This window comes from Urtica dioica, chromosome 10 (assembly GCF_054948205.1).
Source record: "Urtica dioica subsp. dioica isolate 48M chromosome 10, U.dioica_male_clone48M_v1_H2, whole genome shotgun sequence".
NCBI lineage: Eukaryota > Viridiplantae > Streptophyta > Magnoliopsida > Rosales > Urticaceae > Urtica > Urtica dioica.
In genome coordinates, this window is record NC_142765.1 from 3,669,452 (window position 1) to 3,687,265 (window position 17,814).

At 35.5% G+C, this 17,814-nt stretch overlaps 2 protein-coding genes across 2 annotated transcripts; both read left to right on the top strand.

Annotated features, from left to right (window-relative positions):
- The first annotated feature begins 564 nt into the window (after nucleotides 1-564).
- LOC149383111 (interactor of constitutive active ROPs protein) lies at nucleotides 565-3,845 on the top strand. The gene is made up of 10 exons (XM_089629645.1): nucleotides 565-1,073; nucleotides 1,802-1,870; nucleotides 2,196-2,249; nucleotides 2,326-2,389; nucleotides 2,465-2,539; nucleotides 2,692-2,949; nucleotides 3,045-3,090; nucleotides 3,169-3,247; nucleotides 3,338-3,466; nucleotides 3,555-3,845. Exons 1-9 carry the CDS (start codon nucleotides 771-773, stop codon nucleotides 3,431-3,433), a joined length of 1,044 nt encoding a protein of 347 aa, XP_089485771.1. The 5' UTR covers nucleotides 565-770; the 3' UTR covers nucleotides 3,434-3,466; nucleotides 3,555-3,845.
- Nucleotides 3,846-16,099: 12,254 nt separating this feature from the next.
- LOC149383112 (uncharacterized) lies at nucleotides 16,100-17,532 on the top strand. Its single transcript, XM_089629396.1, has 4 exons — nucleotides 16,100-16,600; nucleotides 16,709-16,858; nucleotides 16,981-17,148; nucleotides 17,249-17,532. The coding sequence occupies exons 1-4, from the start codon at nucleotides 16,112-16,114 to the stop codon at nucleotides 17,333-17,335; spliced, it is 894 nt and encodes a 297-aa protein (XP_089485522.1). The 5' UTR covers nucleotides 16,100-16,111; the 3' UTR covers nucleotides 17,336-17,532.
- Nucleotides 17,533-17,814: the final 282 nt, after the last annotated feature.

A 17,814-nucleotide genomic window follows, 5' to 3' on the forward strand; every position in this document is an offset into this window, starting at 1 on the left:
AAAAAGTAAAACCAATAAAAATATTTAAAAGACAAATATTCTACCGTTCTTCAAATAATAATAAAAAAAATAAAAAAACACAGTTGTACTTTCTTTGTAGGTGCTAGAATAGTTGACATTGGTGAATGATACTTGCTCAATTAATTAATTAACACTATATAATATACAAATGCATTAGATAACTAGCTATACTATTATTTGAAAAATAAGTCCAGAATGTGCACATCAATCTCATACATGATATACTATTCAGTCACACACGGAAATTCAAAATCTCTTCCAATTCAAACATAAAATCTAATAATCATAATGTTGATTCTGAAAAGACAAAAGGAAGGATTATTGTTTATTATTGTCCATTTGATTTCCTCAAGCAAATCTCTTTTTTAGCACTTTAATAATTTGGAGGGAAAACCCACAAATTTCAAACTATGGATAGCAACCCAACAACTAGACAACCAATAAGTTTTTTTGTTTCTCTTCACAAATTAATAAAAAAAAAAGTACATTTTTCTAAAAGAGAAAATTAAATTATATAGTGGGAATTCGGTTTTTCAACTTTCAAATAATAATAGATAGTATTATATGACAACACAACGCTCGTCTTTCTCTCTCTCGGATTGTCCAAAACATACCAGAGAGAGAAGTATATTGACTCTTTCTCTTCTCATTCTCTTCTCTTCTCTTCTTCAACCACCAACCACTTTCTCTCTCTACCAGAAACTAATACACCTATACACATATAGAGACATAAAAAGAACCGAGCGGCGATGTCGCAGAGCAGCGGAAGCAGTTGCGGCGGCGGCGGCGGAGGAGTGCCGGACTTTCACCTCTCCGACGAGATTCTGGCGGTGGTTCCGACGGATCCGTACGAGCAGCTGGATCTGGCTCGGAAGATAACATCCATGGCGATAGCCTCGCGCGTGTCGAAGCTCGAGGCCGAGACGGCGATGATGAAAACCAAGCTCTACGAGAAGGAGAGGATCGTCTTCGACCTCGAGGACAAGCTCTCTCGCGCTCTCAACGCTCAAGAGGAAGCCGAGTCCAGATTGAAGCTCGTGCTCGACGAAAATGTGAGAGATTCTACGCTCTGTGTTATTTCTTCTGTTTTGATTCTTTGGATTGGCTTGCGAGAGAGAATTTAGGGATTTTGGCTAGTTAGGGTTTCGAATGTTGATGAAAGATAGATTATTGGTTAAGAATTAGAGTTTTGGAATGCTATAGATATATTCAAATTATAAGAATGGCTTTTTTTTTTTATATATTTTATATTTTTTTAATTATTATTTATCAAAACAGAAGTGAGGATAGAGTTGAAGAGTTTTGAAATGGAGGTGAGTTTTCTGTGTTCTTGTTGTTTTTTGGGGCAATTTCTAAAGGTTTCAGCTTCTTAAAATTTAGACGCATTAGCATATAAAAACAGATTAGGTAGTTGATACAGAGAACAGAATAGAAGATAAAATGAGCCTTGAGACACATATATACACTCAATGCGTTGCCTATTGGATTTCTGTTCGGCAGAATGAACAAAATGATGTCTTTATGCAAAGAAGAATGTTGCTCAACTCCGTTTATTCATAGTCTTAGATGTTACTGTATTTTTTAATCGAAAGTTCTGTTTGGTCGCAAAGAAGATGAAAAATGGAATAAAAAAATTGAAGCATTATGTTTTGAATTACAATTTCTTTTGGCTAATTAATAGAAGCGAGATGTTTTTGAATGGAATGTGCCGTAACATAGCATATATGAATAGATATTAATATACAACCTTATATATTGTGTATGATTTGATATGGTGCAGATGAGGATCTCCAAGGAGCGTGATACCCTGGCACTGACTGCTAAGAAACTAGGCCGTGATTTGGCAAAGGTTAAACTTTTCCCCAAAACTACCTAAAAGTTTCATCAGAATGATTTAACTTTTAAGGCGAAGTCCACCATATTGTGAAAGTGTAGAACCATATTGTCTTTCGTTACAAATGCAACTCTAATAAACTGAAGGTTGGAATAGACCGACTCTCGTACTCAACCACTTCTAAATCGGCACCAATATCATGGGTTCATATCTATTCATGGTTTATGAAAGCCCAATCAAGGACGCTTAACCTGAAAGAAATAGTTTATGGTCATTATGTTCTGCTTCAATGTCATTAATCTTTTCAACCATTTCTAAGATTTTATCATGTTATTTTCAGTTGGAGACATTTAAGCGACAGCTTATGCAGTCCCTCAATGACGAAAATGTAGCTGTAAGATTGCTTTTGTTTTTCTCTGTTTATAATTCATCTCATGTGAAACTCACGAGCTGTGGTTTTTTCCTTTCAGCCAGCAGAAACTGTTGATATCGGGACCTGTGACCAATCAATTCCTAAAGCATACCCAAACAAAGGTACGACTCTCTTGTATCCAATATTAAGACCTCTGGGTGTTGAATGATTATTTACTTGTTTCCTTGGCGATACAGACAACGGTACAAACGGCTATAATGGGCCTCATTCCTTCAGCGGTTCAACCGATACGGGAAACACAAACGATGATGGTATCGAAACCTGAAACCCAGTCTCTTCTCTATTATCTTTGTACTTTTGTTTTATATGCTTCCACGGAAACGCATACTTTCTTCTCTCAGCTTGAACTTATTAGTTCTATACATTGCTAATCATGAAAGTTTCAAACTTTTTATATGATCAGCATCGAGAAGCACTGGAAACAGGTATTCCATGACAGCGTATATCACGCCGCGGCTCACTCCGACCGGGACTCCAAAAGTCATTTCCTCAGCCGTGTCTCCTCGAGGATACTCTGCTCTCACATCGCCGCAGAGAACCTCAAGTGCGACTTCTCCCACAAAACAGCCATACGATTCTCGATCTTCTATGTCTTCGTGGTACCCGTCGAGCCAACAGTCCTCCGCGGCAAATTCTCCCCCTCGTGGCCGTTCGCTGCCAGGTTTGAACATATTTATTTTGTTTTATTTTTAATGTATATATTTAAAAACCTAAATCCCATTTTCAAAAGTTGACTTTTCATTTCAACAATCTTAGGACGGACCCCTCGAGTTGATGGCAAAGAGTTCTTTCGTCATGCTCGGTATGCTCTCGAGACATCTGTTCATATGATCACAATATCATGATCTTTGTGTGCTGATAAAGATTGAAATTTTTTTAGGAGCCGACTATCGTATGAACAGTTCAGCGCGTTCCTCGCTAACATCAAAGAGCTAAATGCCCAAAAGCAAACTAGAGAGGTAGGCTGACAGATTCTTTCTCAAACCCTGTTTTCTCACACCGATGCGATTTCAATATCTTTATTTATAACATGTATTTTTTTTTTCCAGGAAACTCTAAGGAAAGCCGAAGAGATTTTCGGGACAGAAAACAAAGATCTTTATCAATTGTTTCAAGGATTGCTTAACCGCAGCAGCGTGCACTAAAACTTGAAGAGTCTGCTTTAGCTGGAATGGAAGGTAACGATTCTTCGTTTCCTTCTTTCCTGTGGAAAGTATTAACCATTTATTTACCTTTTTTTTTTTTTTTTTTTTTTCATCTTATAAGGTGAAGGACTTGGGCACTGTGGACGGTTTATGGTCTCATATCGTTAACTAGCTGAAAAATTTGGCATTAGTTTGAGTATGGCTTTCATGAGAGGTTTTATCTTTATTCTTTTTGACGTATGGTTCAAAAATGCAGGCGAATGCTTTTGTATATTATATTTCATTTTTTGTATCGCCTGCCTAGTTACTTCGAAGTGATATATTTTTTTTTTCCTTTTTTCATTGTTTCTGTTGCAAAATTTTAACTTTCAAACTAGTTATGTATAAAAAAGAATATTTGATCTCTAATTAATTAGATAGTTCTTTATCTCAATGTTTCAAAAGCCGATAATATTCGGTGGCGGCATCGCTGCCGGGAGCTCTGCGGCCGACGAAGATGTTGCTTTTTGTTTCGTCATTAGTTGTTCGAAATTCGGAGAAACGATATATAATTTTGCATATAAATGATCGAGACTTTTCGCCACGTTTAAAGTAAAATCGTTGCTTTTCATGGGTATTCGGAGAAAAAGAAAAAAGTTAGCGATGCTCATTGAAGCAATTTGTTTTTTGAAGGCAGCTTCGTTGCGAATGGGGATTGAATTCACGACTTTCATTTTGAAGATGGTGTGAAATTATTAATTAAACTGTGTGAAATTATTAACTAAACTATATTAAGAACCACATTTGTCGAGAAGCATTTTTAAGTTTGTATTTTGTTGGAGAAGAAGATGAACCATTTCTTTATATATTCAAGTCTTCGCGGTCGTGGTATTTTTGTCCGACAACTTTTACCTTCCTAATAGAAGTAATGAGCATTGTTTGAAATAATAATAAAAAAAGGATGGAAAAGGCTTGATTATTGTTCAACTTCAACCAAAGTAATGTAACAAAATGTTATGGTTGATTTTTCTGTTTTCTGGCTGATTTCAAATTGCAAGCTAGAGAGTCGAGACCTAATATGGGATATAAAAAAATTGCATTTTTCCTCCAATCTGGGATAAAAAAAAATTGTATTTTATTTTATATGTGTGTAAGCTAGAGAGTAAAGACCTCATTTGGATGTTTCTATATGACACACTTTATAAGCTGTTTTTTTTTTGTCCTAAACTACGTTTGAATGTATGCTTAACGATAGAGAAAATACGAAAGAAACATGTTAGTTTATGTCTTTATTTGAGTTTGAGACATGGAGAATAAAATAAAGCTCTTATATTATAAGATGCCCGACTTTGACGTACGGAAGTCACATAGCTAGAATGTGGCCATTGGAAAACTGAAGAATTGGTAGCCTTTGTAGCTTTAAAATCTTTGCCAAAGATTTATCAAACTTTTCTCTGAAAATGGCATATCGAAGATATCAAAATTAGTGTTTGTGTTTTCTTCTTCTTTCCAAAATGATTAGAAATCGAATTTCGTTAGCTTTTGATGGGACATGTATATATTCTTCATGCTCTGGTTAATATGAGTGATAAGTTTCGATTGAATTGGCTCATTATTATTAACACAACTATAGAAAAAGCATGTATGGACAAATATAGAGATTAAATAGACTGTACATATATAAAATGATTATTTGGAAACTCTAAGCAAGAAGGATCTTTATAGCATGGTAATAGTAAAGTGTACCATATATTATAAATATATATGGAATGAGGTTGATATTACGTTATATCTTGTGCTAAAAAAATCTACGTGAAGATTCACTTTGAAGGAAACATTAGCAATTGGAGCAACATGATCTTGTTGGTCTAGGATTGGACCTAGGAATCAATATTTACAGAGATCAATATTCACGAGAAATTTGGTTGAATATGTGAGATAGAACACAAAATAAAGTTATAACGTTAAAGTATAAAAAATTGGATTTATAACCGCATCTTTATATTTAAGACAAATGTACCCTTGAGCTAATCTAGGAAATGTGTTTTTTTTCCTCTATCAGAACGTGTAAGTTAAGGTTATAAGCGCATTTCTAGTATTTCCGAAATAAAATGTTCTCATTTTCGCCACGTTCGTGTCACCACGTGCCAAGGTTTTTTTTTTTTTTTTTTTTCCCATTTTCATTTTCAAGCATTAAGAATTACCTAATTTCATATTTTGTCACAAACATCAAACAAATATGTCAATTCAAATGGTGACACGGTAGTATTATCAATATTATTAGCACTTAAAGTTAGATAATTACTTTTTCAACCATATTCCAAAGGGTAATCCATTGCTGATGTTTGACTATATTCAAAGGATTTGTTGAATTAAAGTCGGACGTTTCAATCACAAGAAGATGAAGTTGAATATCTTCAAGTTGGGATTATCTTCTTAAACAATAACTAATTCTTAACCTAAGAAGATGAAGTTGAATATCTTCAAGTTGGGATTATCTTCTCAAACAATAGCTAATTCTTAACCTAACCTAATGATGCCATCAAAATCTGTGGTGTGATAATCGATTGATGTACCGAATATCAAATTCAAAAGTTAAGATAGGCATAATATAATATTTTAGCATGAGAAACATCTACGCACATTATATCAAACATTTCTTGTCCGTAAATCTACCCAAACGCTATTGGCAATTTATTTCCTTGTTATTAACTTGTTCACATGCAAGTGGGACTGCAAAAAGATTGGTGAATAAGTATTTTATTTATTTATTTATAATTTTGTGAGTAAATTTTTTTAGGCTAAGTTTTTGATGGGATGTAAGAAAAAGAAAAAGAAAAAGAAAAAGAAAAAGAAAAAGAAAAAGAAAGTAAGAAGAGGCACCTGATACTGATCTGAGATCAGAGTCCAGCTATATACCCGCCTGCAAATCTTTGAATTCTAATCTTACCCTTTCACTTTTTTTTGGTGCCAATTGTAAACAAGACAACATAAAATTTAATTAAAAAAATGCTATTTAGCCGTAGAAAATACGTGACATTATTCTACAAGTATATATATGTCTCTCTATCTTATTATAGGCAAATTGAGACACACTTAAACAAAGACAAACCATAAGGAAATAGATTTACCATTCGGCTATATGTTTGTGGCTCTTACGGTAAAATCAGTCCACTCACACACCAATTAACATAAGAAATTTATGACCAAGCAACTCATGAGCTGCTTTGAAGCTCAACTATGAGTTTTATGTTTGGCATGTCATTTAAACGAGTCAAGCTTCAACTAAAATTTAGGTGTGTTGCGATATTTTCGTACGCAAGTGCACGTAGTCGCCTAAGTAATAAGGTGTGTAAGTACGAGTCGATCCCAAGAACTAATTTAACCGAATAATCAAACCAACTAGCCACGAATTGAACTCAAGATTTTGAAAGAGATTATTAGCTAAAATTGTATAAAGAAATAAAACACGAAATAAATGTGGTTGAACGGATGAGTAGAAAGCAAGGGCAATGGTGTCGAAAACTCTCATATAGTCAAGATTCCTAGATCCACGCAAGATTTTTCGGTTCTCTCTTCACTTATCATACTCATGTAACATTATTGCTAAATCTCTCTCGAACATTTAACAACTTATGTAAATATCAGGTTTTTATCTCTCGATCTCAAACCCTAAAAATATGACAAACATTACAATAAGGAGCGTACACACGACTCTATAGCAGCCTAGCTATCTCTAGCCTATGAATGTACTACGGTGAAATATTTCTTATGCACGATTATCATTCTCTCTCAAGTAACTAAACAATCCTAGAAAACATGTATAAGGTCGTGAATCTCACACAAGCATTAAGCACGGAATTAAACCATGTGACAAAGAAGATGAACATGGAAAAACTTCAATCAATATATAATAAATTAACAACCATAATCAAGAACGCTAACCATCACCCACTCGGGAGATTAGTTCATGGCGATGACAGCAATAGAAACACAAAACAAATAAAAAAATTCCATCAAAATCATAACAAAATCACAAAGCATAAATAAAACGGGAGTTTCAAAGAATAAGAAGATAGAAGAAACGTTGAATTCAATCGTGGTGGTGATGGTGGTGGAACGGGTCTTCTTCTCCAATCTATCTTCTCTCCAAATCATCCAAACACGATTCTAAAACTAAAATAAAATCAAGTGTTTTTAGAGTCGGAAACGTATATATGAGGTTTTATGTTATTTTCCGAGTCTTTCTTTAGATTTGATTAAACGGCTCAAACCGAGCAAAATCGCAAAACTTGCTAAGTCGGAAACGTATCCCCGCGCATAAGTCACCACGCAACGCGCAAAACACTATGTGCGACGTGCTCCTCGTCTGCACGACACGCCAGATCTGCACGAATGTTGCATGTTACTCACAAAGTGCTTTGGAACTCGTCTGGACAATTGTGCGGCGCGCCGGAGGCTCTACGCGATGCATAGACCTCCTTATCTTCGCTTAGACTTGTCGAAACTTCAATTTTGACTTGTTTTTTTCCTCCGCTCGCTCCATTACTTCACAATATGCTCCAATGACATCCTTAAACCACAAATCGCTCTCAATCCTGTAATTGACTCATAAACACACTAAAAGACATCAAATGTATACGAGAACTCATGAGATTCAACCTGGGAAATATGAGTTTAACGCGTATAACATGCGCATATCAAATTCCTACAAACTTGATCCATTACTTGTTCTCAAGTGATTAAAAAAAAACACACCCAAGAAGCTAACTAAAAAGATAGTAAAAATTGGTGAAAGCTTTGCCTTGTCAAAAATATGATCGCATCAACTATGAATTTATAGACTTACAATAAAAAGGGTATTCCTGATTTTTATTTGAATTCAACTACTACGTGTGACAAAAAAAATTGAAATACAAGCCAATGCTACATTTTCGTGTCTCGTGAACTCTCAGGTACCCCACTTTGTAGCCTTCTCAACCGCCCTAAAAATATTTTCTAAAGCCATTTTTGTTGTGAATTTCAGCTCAACACACCTATAGGCCCGCTCTTCTTCCTTAGTCTCCACTAGTGTACATGTCTCACATCTAGTCGGTCTATAGGTCTTTGCGGCTTGTAATGTTCAAGCTAGGGTCATGGTAGGATATGAAATTTTTAGTGACTGAAATCAACCTAGCAATAATCGCTATTCATTTCTCACCAAACACTCAAATCTCACACTCAAATCGCTAGCATGTGATCTCTCCCAATTGTCACCCCTAAGATAGTCACTCCAAGACTCTCGAATCAACAAATATAGCTCAAAGTCATATTTATTTTTTAGTTTGAACACCGTAATTACACACAACAAAAATAGAAACTAGTTGCTAAAAAGTGAGCATCATCCTAAAACATATTTTTTTCTTTTCTTTCTTTTTTTTCCTCTTTTTTTTTCAACTAAACACGAGAACATAAAAAAAACAAATAACAAAAAAAAATTATGATGTTCAACGATTTTTTTAATATATTTTTGTTATTGACTTGGAGACTCACTAAAAAACTAGGAAAAAATTATCGGAAATGACTCGCGATGATGTTCTTACTAGATCAATGGGTTCTTTGTAGGAATATCTTCATGGGCTGAAATTTCGTTACGTGGCTAAGAACGAGAAGGCTTCGTGTTTGGCTTTTTGTGCATGGGCTCTAAATGATATGAATTTTCCCTCGATAAAGGGTTGTAGGGGTTCTAGTGTGTTGAAATAATCTCATTTAAGCGGTCAATCTAGTTACTTACCAAGGTTCCATAAAGATTCAAGACATACATTATGGGATCAAATAGTAATTAAGACACAAGCTTATTGTACAAAAATAAAATCACACTCGAATAGTTCATGAAATAAACCCTAAGCATAACTTAAAATCCTACAGTTTCCTAGGCCAACATTTTAGAATTAAAGACAAGACAAGTCAATCACACACCAATTTCTACATAAAACAAGAAGTTATTCTAATAAGCATGAAAACAACTCCCCGAACAAGTTAAGACTCCCCAAACTTGAAATACACATTGCCCACAATGCGTTGGACACATCAAAATATAGGGGCTGAAAAACTTACTTGACGCGCCTCCTGCGCAAATTTGCTATCTAGTCTCCGGGGCCCTTTTTTTTTTTTTTTTTTTTTTGCTGTTCTGAACTAAGTAAAAAAAAATGCAATTCTATAAACTTTTTTTTAAACATGAAAAATAAGCACTCAAAAATTGAAAAACACGTTGGGTTGCCTTCCAACAAGCGCTTTAGTTAACGTCAATAAGTTGACAGGATACCTTTTCTACCTCGTGTCTCGGCGGGTCTAATCGTCGGGCCTCTTTCTCTTCACTTTGTACGACGTCGGCCACTCTCTTATCCACGATGCTTCGGGAGATTTCATTGTTACTCGTCCCGCGTCGCCCATCCCGGTCTTCTCGAGCGAGATCGGTGGTGGTCAAGGGGTTGAGAGGTATAGCTTCCTCCGATTTGAGCATGTGGACTTCCTCGAAACCTCAACTTTAGCTCTCCTTTATTCACGTCAATGAGAGCGCATCCCGTGGCCAAAAAAGCCTCCCGAGAATGATCGAAATTTCTCTGTCTACCTCCATGTCAAGGACGTAGAAATTGGTTAGGAATGTGAACTTGCAAATTTTGACAAGTACGTCCTCCATGAAGCCTCACGGATGCTTCACCGACCTGCCTATCATTTGTAAGATCATGTGTGTGGACTTGTGTCGCCGATCCCTAGCTTATTGAAGATGGAGGACAACATTAGGTTGACGTTCACCTCGAGATCACATAGCGCATGGTCGAAGTAGATCTGCCCGATGGTGCATGGGATCGTGAAGCGTCCTTGGTCCTTCATCTTCGGCGGAATTGATCACTGGATGAGCACGCTACACTCTTCGCTTAGCATCACAAAGATCCTCTCCAGATAAAAGATTTGGGCATGTAAACGTGGACCAGTGGAGAAGGCTAGACTGCTGGTGTCATCGATGACGACGCCTCATGGTTGACCATCTTCAAGCTCTCAGGGGCAACGCCACTCCAGTGAGTGACGACGTTGCATTGCTCTTTCGAATTCTTCATCATGCTACTCGGGAGTGTCCCCTGTGGTCGAACTGTGAGGGCTTCGGTGATCTGTCCGACCTATGCTCGAGACTCCAGAGTTGCTCGGATTAGCTCTGGAATGTCTTTTGGGTCTCTGTCATGAAGGCCACAAGGACTTCTTTGAGATTGGTCTTGGGCTCAGGTAGGCGTTTTTGGAGAAAGCCTTGTTGTTTAAGTCCATGCGGCGGCTGCGGTGGCTAATTTTGTGGCCACCTCCATGCAAAATTTTGGGAATTATTTTCCGGCCATGTATAATTGTTGTTGTAATTCTAGACCGGGGGACGGTTGTTTTGCCCACAAAATTTGCGTTCTTCATTGGACATGCGATTTCGTGCGGGTAGTGGTCGGCAATGTGATTCCCATTGCATAAAAAGCAACGCTCAAGTGCGTATGTGTGCACGGTGTTCACCGTTCCTCGACTGCCATTTGTGCGGTTAGGTATTTGATTGCCTCCTTGTCGATAGTCGAGGTCGCGTCGAGATTTTGTTGTGTGCTCCTTCTCTCCACTGGGCACTGGTCGTTTAAGCGCGACAACTTCTCGAGTAGAGCGTGGAATTCAGATGGTGTCTTAGTCAACACCGTGCCTCTCACTGTGGTGTTGAGTAAGGTATTCGTTGAAGAGATGAAACCATAGTAGAAGGTCTGAAGTTGCTCCGGCAGAGAGATCTCTGATGTGGACACTTTTTTAGCATCTCCTTGAAGTGCGCCCATGCTTTGTGGATTGTTTGTTCGTCCCACTAGCTGAAGGTGTAAATCTCATTTTGGGGGCGAGCAGTCTTCTCAAATGGAAAGAATTTAGCGAAGAAGACTCGGAAAAGCTTCTCCCATGTTGCAATGGAGTCGGGGGGCAAGGACAAGAGCCAGTTCTTCACTCGTTCACGAAGCGAAAATGAGAAGAGGCGCAACCAAATTGCTTCAGCTGAGATGTTGTGGATGCGAAATGTGTCACACATCTTTATGAAGTTGGCGATGTGCTTTTTCGGGTCTACGTTAAAGGTTCTTGCGAATTGATCTTGTTGAATCATTTGGATCATCCTCATCTTGATCTCGAAGCTATGATCCTCGATGGCTGGCCTCTGGATCACCGAGCGGTATCTTTGGATCGTGGACATGTTCGATGAATGGCTTTTCAGTCTGGTTGCCCATGATCACTAACTTTTTCTCCTTCCGATTATGCTTGCGATATTTTAGACAAAACTTGTTGCGATGTTTTTGTACGCAAGTGCACGTAATCGCTCAAGTAATAAGGTTCGTAAGTACGCGTTGATCCCACGAACATAAATTTAACCGAATAATCAAACCAACTAGCCATAATTTGAACTCAAGATTTCGAAAGAGATTATTAGTTACGATTGTAGAAATAAATAAAACACGAAATAAATTTGGTTGAACGGATGAGTAGAAAGCAATGGCAATGACGTCGAAAAACTCTCATATAGTCAAGATTCCTAGATCCACGCACGATTTTTCGGTTCTCTCTCTTCACTTATCATATTCATCTAACATTATTGCTAAATCTCTCTCGTACATTTAACAACATATATGCCAATATCAAATTTTTATCTATCGATCTCAAAACCTAAAAATCCGACAAGTATTACAATCAGGAGCGTATGCACGACTTCGTAGCAGCCTAGCTATCTCTAGTATATGAATGTACTACGTTGGAATAATTCTTATGCACGTTTATCAATTCTCTCTCGAGCAACTAAACAATTCTAGAAAACATATATAGGTTGCAAAGTCACACAAGTATAAAGCACAGAGTTAAATCATGCGACAAAGAAGATGAACATAAAAAATACTTCATTCAATATATAATGAATCGACAACCATAATCAAGAATGCTGAGCCGTCATTCTCGGGGGGGGGGGGGGGGGGGATTAGTTCATGGTGACGAAAATAACAGAAACACAAAATAAAAATAGTCCATCAAAACCATAACAAAATCACAAAGCATATACAATGGGAGTTCCAAATAATAAGAGGAACAACTGTTCTTCTCGGCCAATGAGCCAAACACAATTCTATAACTAGAATAAAACCTAACTTGTTTTTTTAGAGAGTCATATTCGAATGGTTTTAGGTTATTTTCCGAGCTTTATGGGCCTTTAGATTTGATCAAACGGCTCAAAACGGAGCAAAATCGCGAAACTTGTTGAGCTGGAAATGTCTTCGTGCAACGCGTCGGACCTGCTTGAAGGCTGCGCTTATGCGCAAACTGCTCTGGAACTCGTTTCGGCAAGCGCGCGGAGCGCTGGAGGCTTTGCTCGACGCAGAGACCTCATTTTCTTCGCTTTGACTTGTCGAAACTTCCGTTTTGACTTGTTTTGTTGCCCCGCTCGCTTCGTTACTTCACGATATGCTCCAATCACATCCTTAATACTACAAATTGCTCTCAACCCCGTAATTGACTCAGAAACACGCTAAAATACATCAAATGAACATGAGAACTCATGAGATTCAAGACGGTAAATGAGTTTAGCGCGTATAACACCTATCAATTTGAGACATGAATTGCACATTGTGTAAATACAAATTGCAACGATAACGTTAACGAATTATATATTGAGAGTGAACCACTATAAATCAGTGTGATATATTTTATCCGTTTATTTGATTTCTTTTGTAGTTATGTTAGATTGGGAGCTCAAACTACAATTCATTTCTCAAACGAAGCCTTGACTCTTTTAGCTAATCCATCCACTCCAAATGAGCTTGTTCGAATAAGGGTTTGTGCATTTCAAGACTCAGCTCCAGGCCCGGCTGGAGGGGAGGACAAATGGGGCGATTGCCCAAGGCCCCCACTCCAAAAAGGCCCCTTTTAAATATTAAATTATTTTTTTCTTTCTAAATAAATACATGTAAATTCTTATTACTTTGTAGAAAATATGAATGGTTTTCTATTGTAAAACAATTTCGATACCGTGATTGTCAATTTCTTTCATTTTAATCTATAAGATATTTGATAAGGTACTGAATATTGTGTTACATAATAAATGTATAGACTGATACTTGTTATGTTAGTACAATTTGTCTATTTTATGCACTCCTAAACTAAAACATATTATAATTATGATTGTGCTTCTATTGACTAATATACAATATATACTCTGTATATTTATATTTAATACTTCCTATATTTGTAATTATAGAAATATAATTCAAATGTTATATATCTGATATCTATTATTAGTTTATATTTTTTTAAATACGATTAATTTATATGACATATTACAAATATTATTAAAATATTAAATATCTCCAAATTAATTCAATTATACCATTTAAAAATAAATAAAAATCGACCAACTATTTAAATAACTAAAGGTTTATTTTTTTATCGTCCAAGGCCCCCGAATCACTTGAGCCGGCTCTGTTCAGCTCGTGGTTGGTTCATTTACACCCTTAATATTAAGCGACACAAAAAATGACAGAGGATCTGGATTCATATTATATATATTACAGGAATATTTTTTGAGGATAACAAAGATAAGACACTGTCTTATAAGAAATATATAGTGAACCAGATACCCCGCTCATAACTTCGAAGAATCAAACCAGAAGAACAAAAGTACAGATTTTGCTCCTTCATTTTCTGTATTTTGATTAGTTCATCTTTTTCTGCCAAGAGAAGAAAAAGAAGACAGACAAACACACACACGCACACATGTGAACACATACATACGCAAGCGATTAGTAATAACTTATAAGAGGTTTGTACTAAATCCTTTTTGGTAGCTATAGTAGCTTATAAGCTAGTTTCGAGCTTTGTTAGCTAAAAATGTATAAAAGTATAAATGAATGTGTCTATTTACGAAATGATCATTATTAAATTGGATTAGTAATCAATTAGTATATTATTGATTAATTGATTGATAAATTACCACGTTTACATACTAACATAGATATTTTTTTATGGAATAAAAAGACATGATTTTTTTACTATATATCTAACCGTACATATAAATTGATTTATTGATTATTCATAATAATAATAATAATAATAAGATGGTGATAAGGACGATGGATATAATATTAAATTCTAATACTTCGAAATATTAATGTTATAGTATTTATAAGCTATAACTTATTATGAGGTCAACACTTGTAATTATTATTTATCATGGCACAGTCATTACGGTAAACTGGTGGCATAGGAACATAAATGTAAATTTTTGGCGACAAATATATGGTGGTACTTGATTTGTAGAAGCAAAAATATAAAAAATCAAGGCCATGTGGTAGATTCTTGGCTATAAGTAGGTTGATCTTTTGTACACTTGCTTTGTGGTGTATTGTACAGCTTTCTACACAGTGCGTGCCATGAGAATATTATTCATATATATCTCCTTTCTCAGAGCTAACCAGCTTTTTTATAACTTTGTTGTTGTTGTTATACAATGCATATATTCACATATTATATCACATATGTACAAAAAAAACTATAGACTAGACACAAAGAAATATGTCCATAAATAGGCGTGCTCATTATGCGCTCAATTACTTGATTTGCTTATCATGTCCGAATTTAATTTGCTACGATAAAGTAGTTTATTACATAGTTTTTAAAACGTTGAAAAATGATCTATTAAAAAAAAAAAAAAACGTTGAAAAATGATTTGCATGGTAATTCTCTATTAAAATATATTATGATGATTTGTAAGCTGGTATGTACAATTGGACAACTTTATTTTTCGGTGCATCATAATAACTTTTCAAGCCTATTGAAGAAAAAAAAAGTCCATACTAAATGTTACTTTGATTCCTTAAATCAAAATTTTCTCTTGCATGATCTCACAGATCGAATCATTCAAAGGTCTTAAAAAAACCAAGCTTTTTCGTAGATAAAATAAATTTTCTCCTCAGAACTAACCCTTTTTAATTAATTTTTTAAAAATAGCAACAAAAAAAAAGTGTACTAAATCAACTTACGTATGTATTCCACGTTATACAATCTTAGGGTATACTTGTTGGTAGATCCGAACTGGGTATCTATAGTAAAAATATGGTTCTATGTGTAATGAGTACTAACAAGAATTAAAGCTATCGCTCTCATCAATCAAACAATAATACACATATATATTGTGTGTGTATATAGTTACTGAACTACTAAACCTAATTATATACGCGTCAATTTACAGCACCGTAAGACAGTAATACAGTACTAAAAACCGAACAGACAGTTTTTCGGAAATTGACTAAATATATTTTTTTGTATGTACTCTTTGAAGCAGAACCAAAATAGGTCACTAATTTCATAGAGCATTGATTTAGTTAAATATTAACTAGCAATTAGCTATTGCTTACTATTCATTTCCTAATTATAACCTGAATGCCAACTCACTTCCTATCAAGCATATAATAATACACGGTTTATTAGTTAGTAAAATCTTCTCTGCCCGGAACTGTATGGTCAGTGTCCAAAACAAACCACGCACACTATATATCATACTATATATATACATTGACACACACCCATTTAATATAAATATAATTCAACCCTAAAAAGAAAGAAGATCCCACAACAACACAGCACAAACACATTATTTTTCTTCTTCTTCTTCTCAATTCCTATATTATGGCTTCAATTATTCCTCATGAGCTTCTCATCTCTTCTCCATATCAAAACAACACATTATTTTTCCCTCCGGGATATAATTTTTCCGATCAATTCTCCGGTGGAGCGTTCCCACAACCAGCCTCAAGAGAGGAAATTAATAGTGCAATGTGGGATAGTAGTAATTTTTGTACCGGAGAGGACTTTTCGGTCCCTTATTTAGGCGGCTTTGGTGGCTCGGTGGACGGTATTATTCCTTCGTCGGAAAAAATCGAGACTTGCGACGGAGTTGTGCCTAAATTTCCAGCTGAGTATTTAAACAATAATATTAATAACAATAATGGAGTTATTAATATTCCCGCCGGGTCTCAGAATTTGATGAATTATGGACTAGAGTGCAACTATAATAATGGATCACTATTTTTGGATCAATTCGGAGAGCCATTTCCGCCGGAGTTTAATCCTTTTAGCTTCGTGGAAGAGCAGAATAATACCAATGATAATCATTGGGTGAGTTAGTTATGTTATTCAATATGTTACGTCTGTTTTTAATTATTTAATTAGTATATATATGTGTGATTATTTCATGTGATAATTTTTTTCTTCTTTTTGGTTTAGGGAATAATGCAAAATAGTACACAAATGATGAATGGAGTTGAAGAGCCTAATATCATGAAGGTCGGTCGATATTCGGAAGAGGAAAGGAAGGAAAGGATTGTTAGGTATTTGAAGAAGAGAAACCAAAGAAACTTCAATAAAACAATCAAGGTTTGTGGGTACCTTGACACGTGTCATATTAATTCATTATGATACTTATTAGAACTCTTTTTTTTTTCATACTAAGAGTGATTATTAGTACGTGTTTAATTTTTAATTGCATAATATCACAGTACGCTTGTCGCAAAACCCTAGCTGATCGGAGAGTTAGGGTTCGTGGGAGATTTGCTAGGAACAACGAACAATGTGATGATCAGAAGATCGTAGCCGAAAAGATCATTATCGACGACGACGATCTCACTCGAAAAGACATGCAATTCTGCTGCGACGATGCATTTCAGGTACTTAATAATATTATTAATTATATCAGTATGTTATATATACGATTAAAATTGATTTTAATTTTGTAAATCGTTTTTCAACTCTTTATTTTTATTGCAGATTATTAAGTGTGAAAACGATGAGGATTGGCTGCAAGATTTCGCGTTATGTTGCTGGGTCAACGGAGAGTCAAATTTAAATAACTAATGTATTGACATATAAATAGTACATATGATTTGATGTTGTAGAGTATATTCGATCAATCAGGGCATGCATATAATGTATTATTTATCATACTATTATTTGATCATTTATTGGTACTTGTCTCTATCTTGGTTTAATATATGCCTAGTTTATATAATGATGTTTTCATGATATATATGCAAGTTGGGTTTACTAGTTATTGGCCTACTATAGACGATCAATTCGTTACATATAGTTGTGAAATTGGACGCAACTTAATGATTATGTTTCACGTGAAGATATTGACTAAAATACCATGAAAGAGAATCGTATCGATCGACTTTTCTGAGAACTCCTTGAGTGTATATAACCCACCACTAAATCTCATTTTGTTTTTCCAAATTCAATTTAAATTTTCGGCTCCATAAATTCAGTAAAGGGACAAGCTCAGTAATACTTTTCTTGTTAGCGTATTTGCTCTTTTTCCTAGTAGTTATACATAT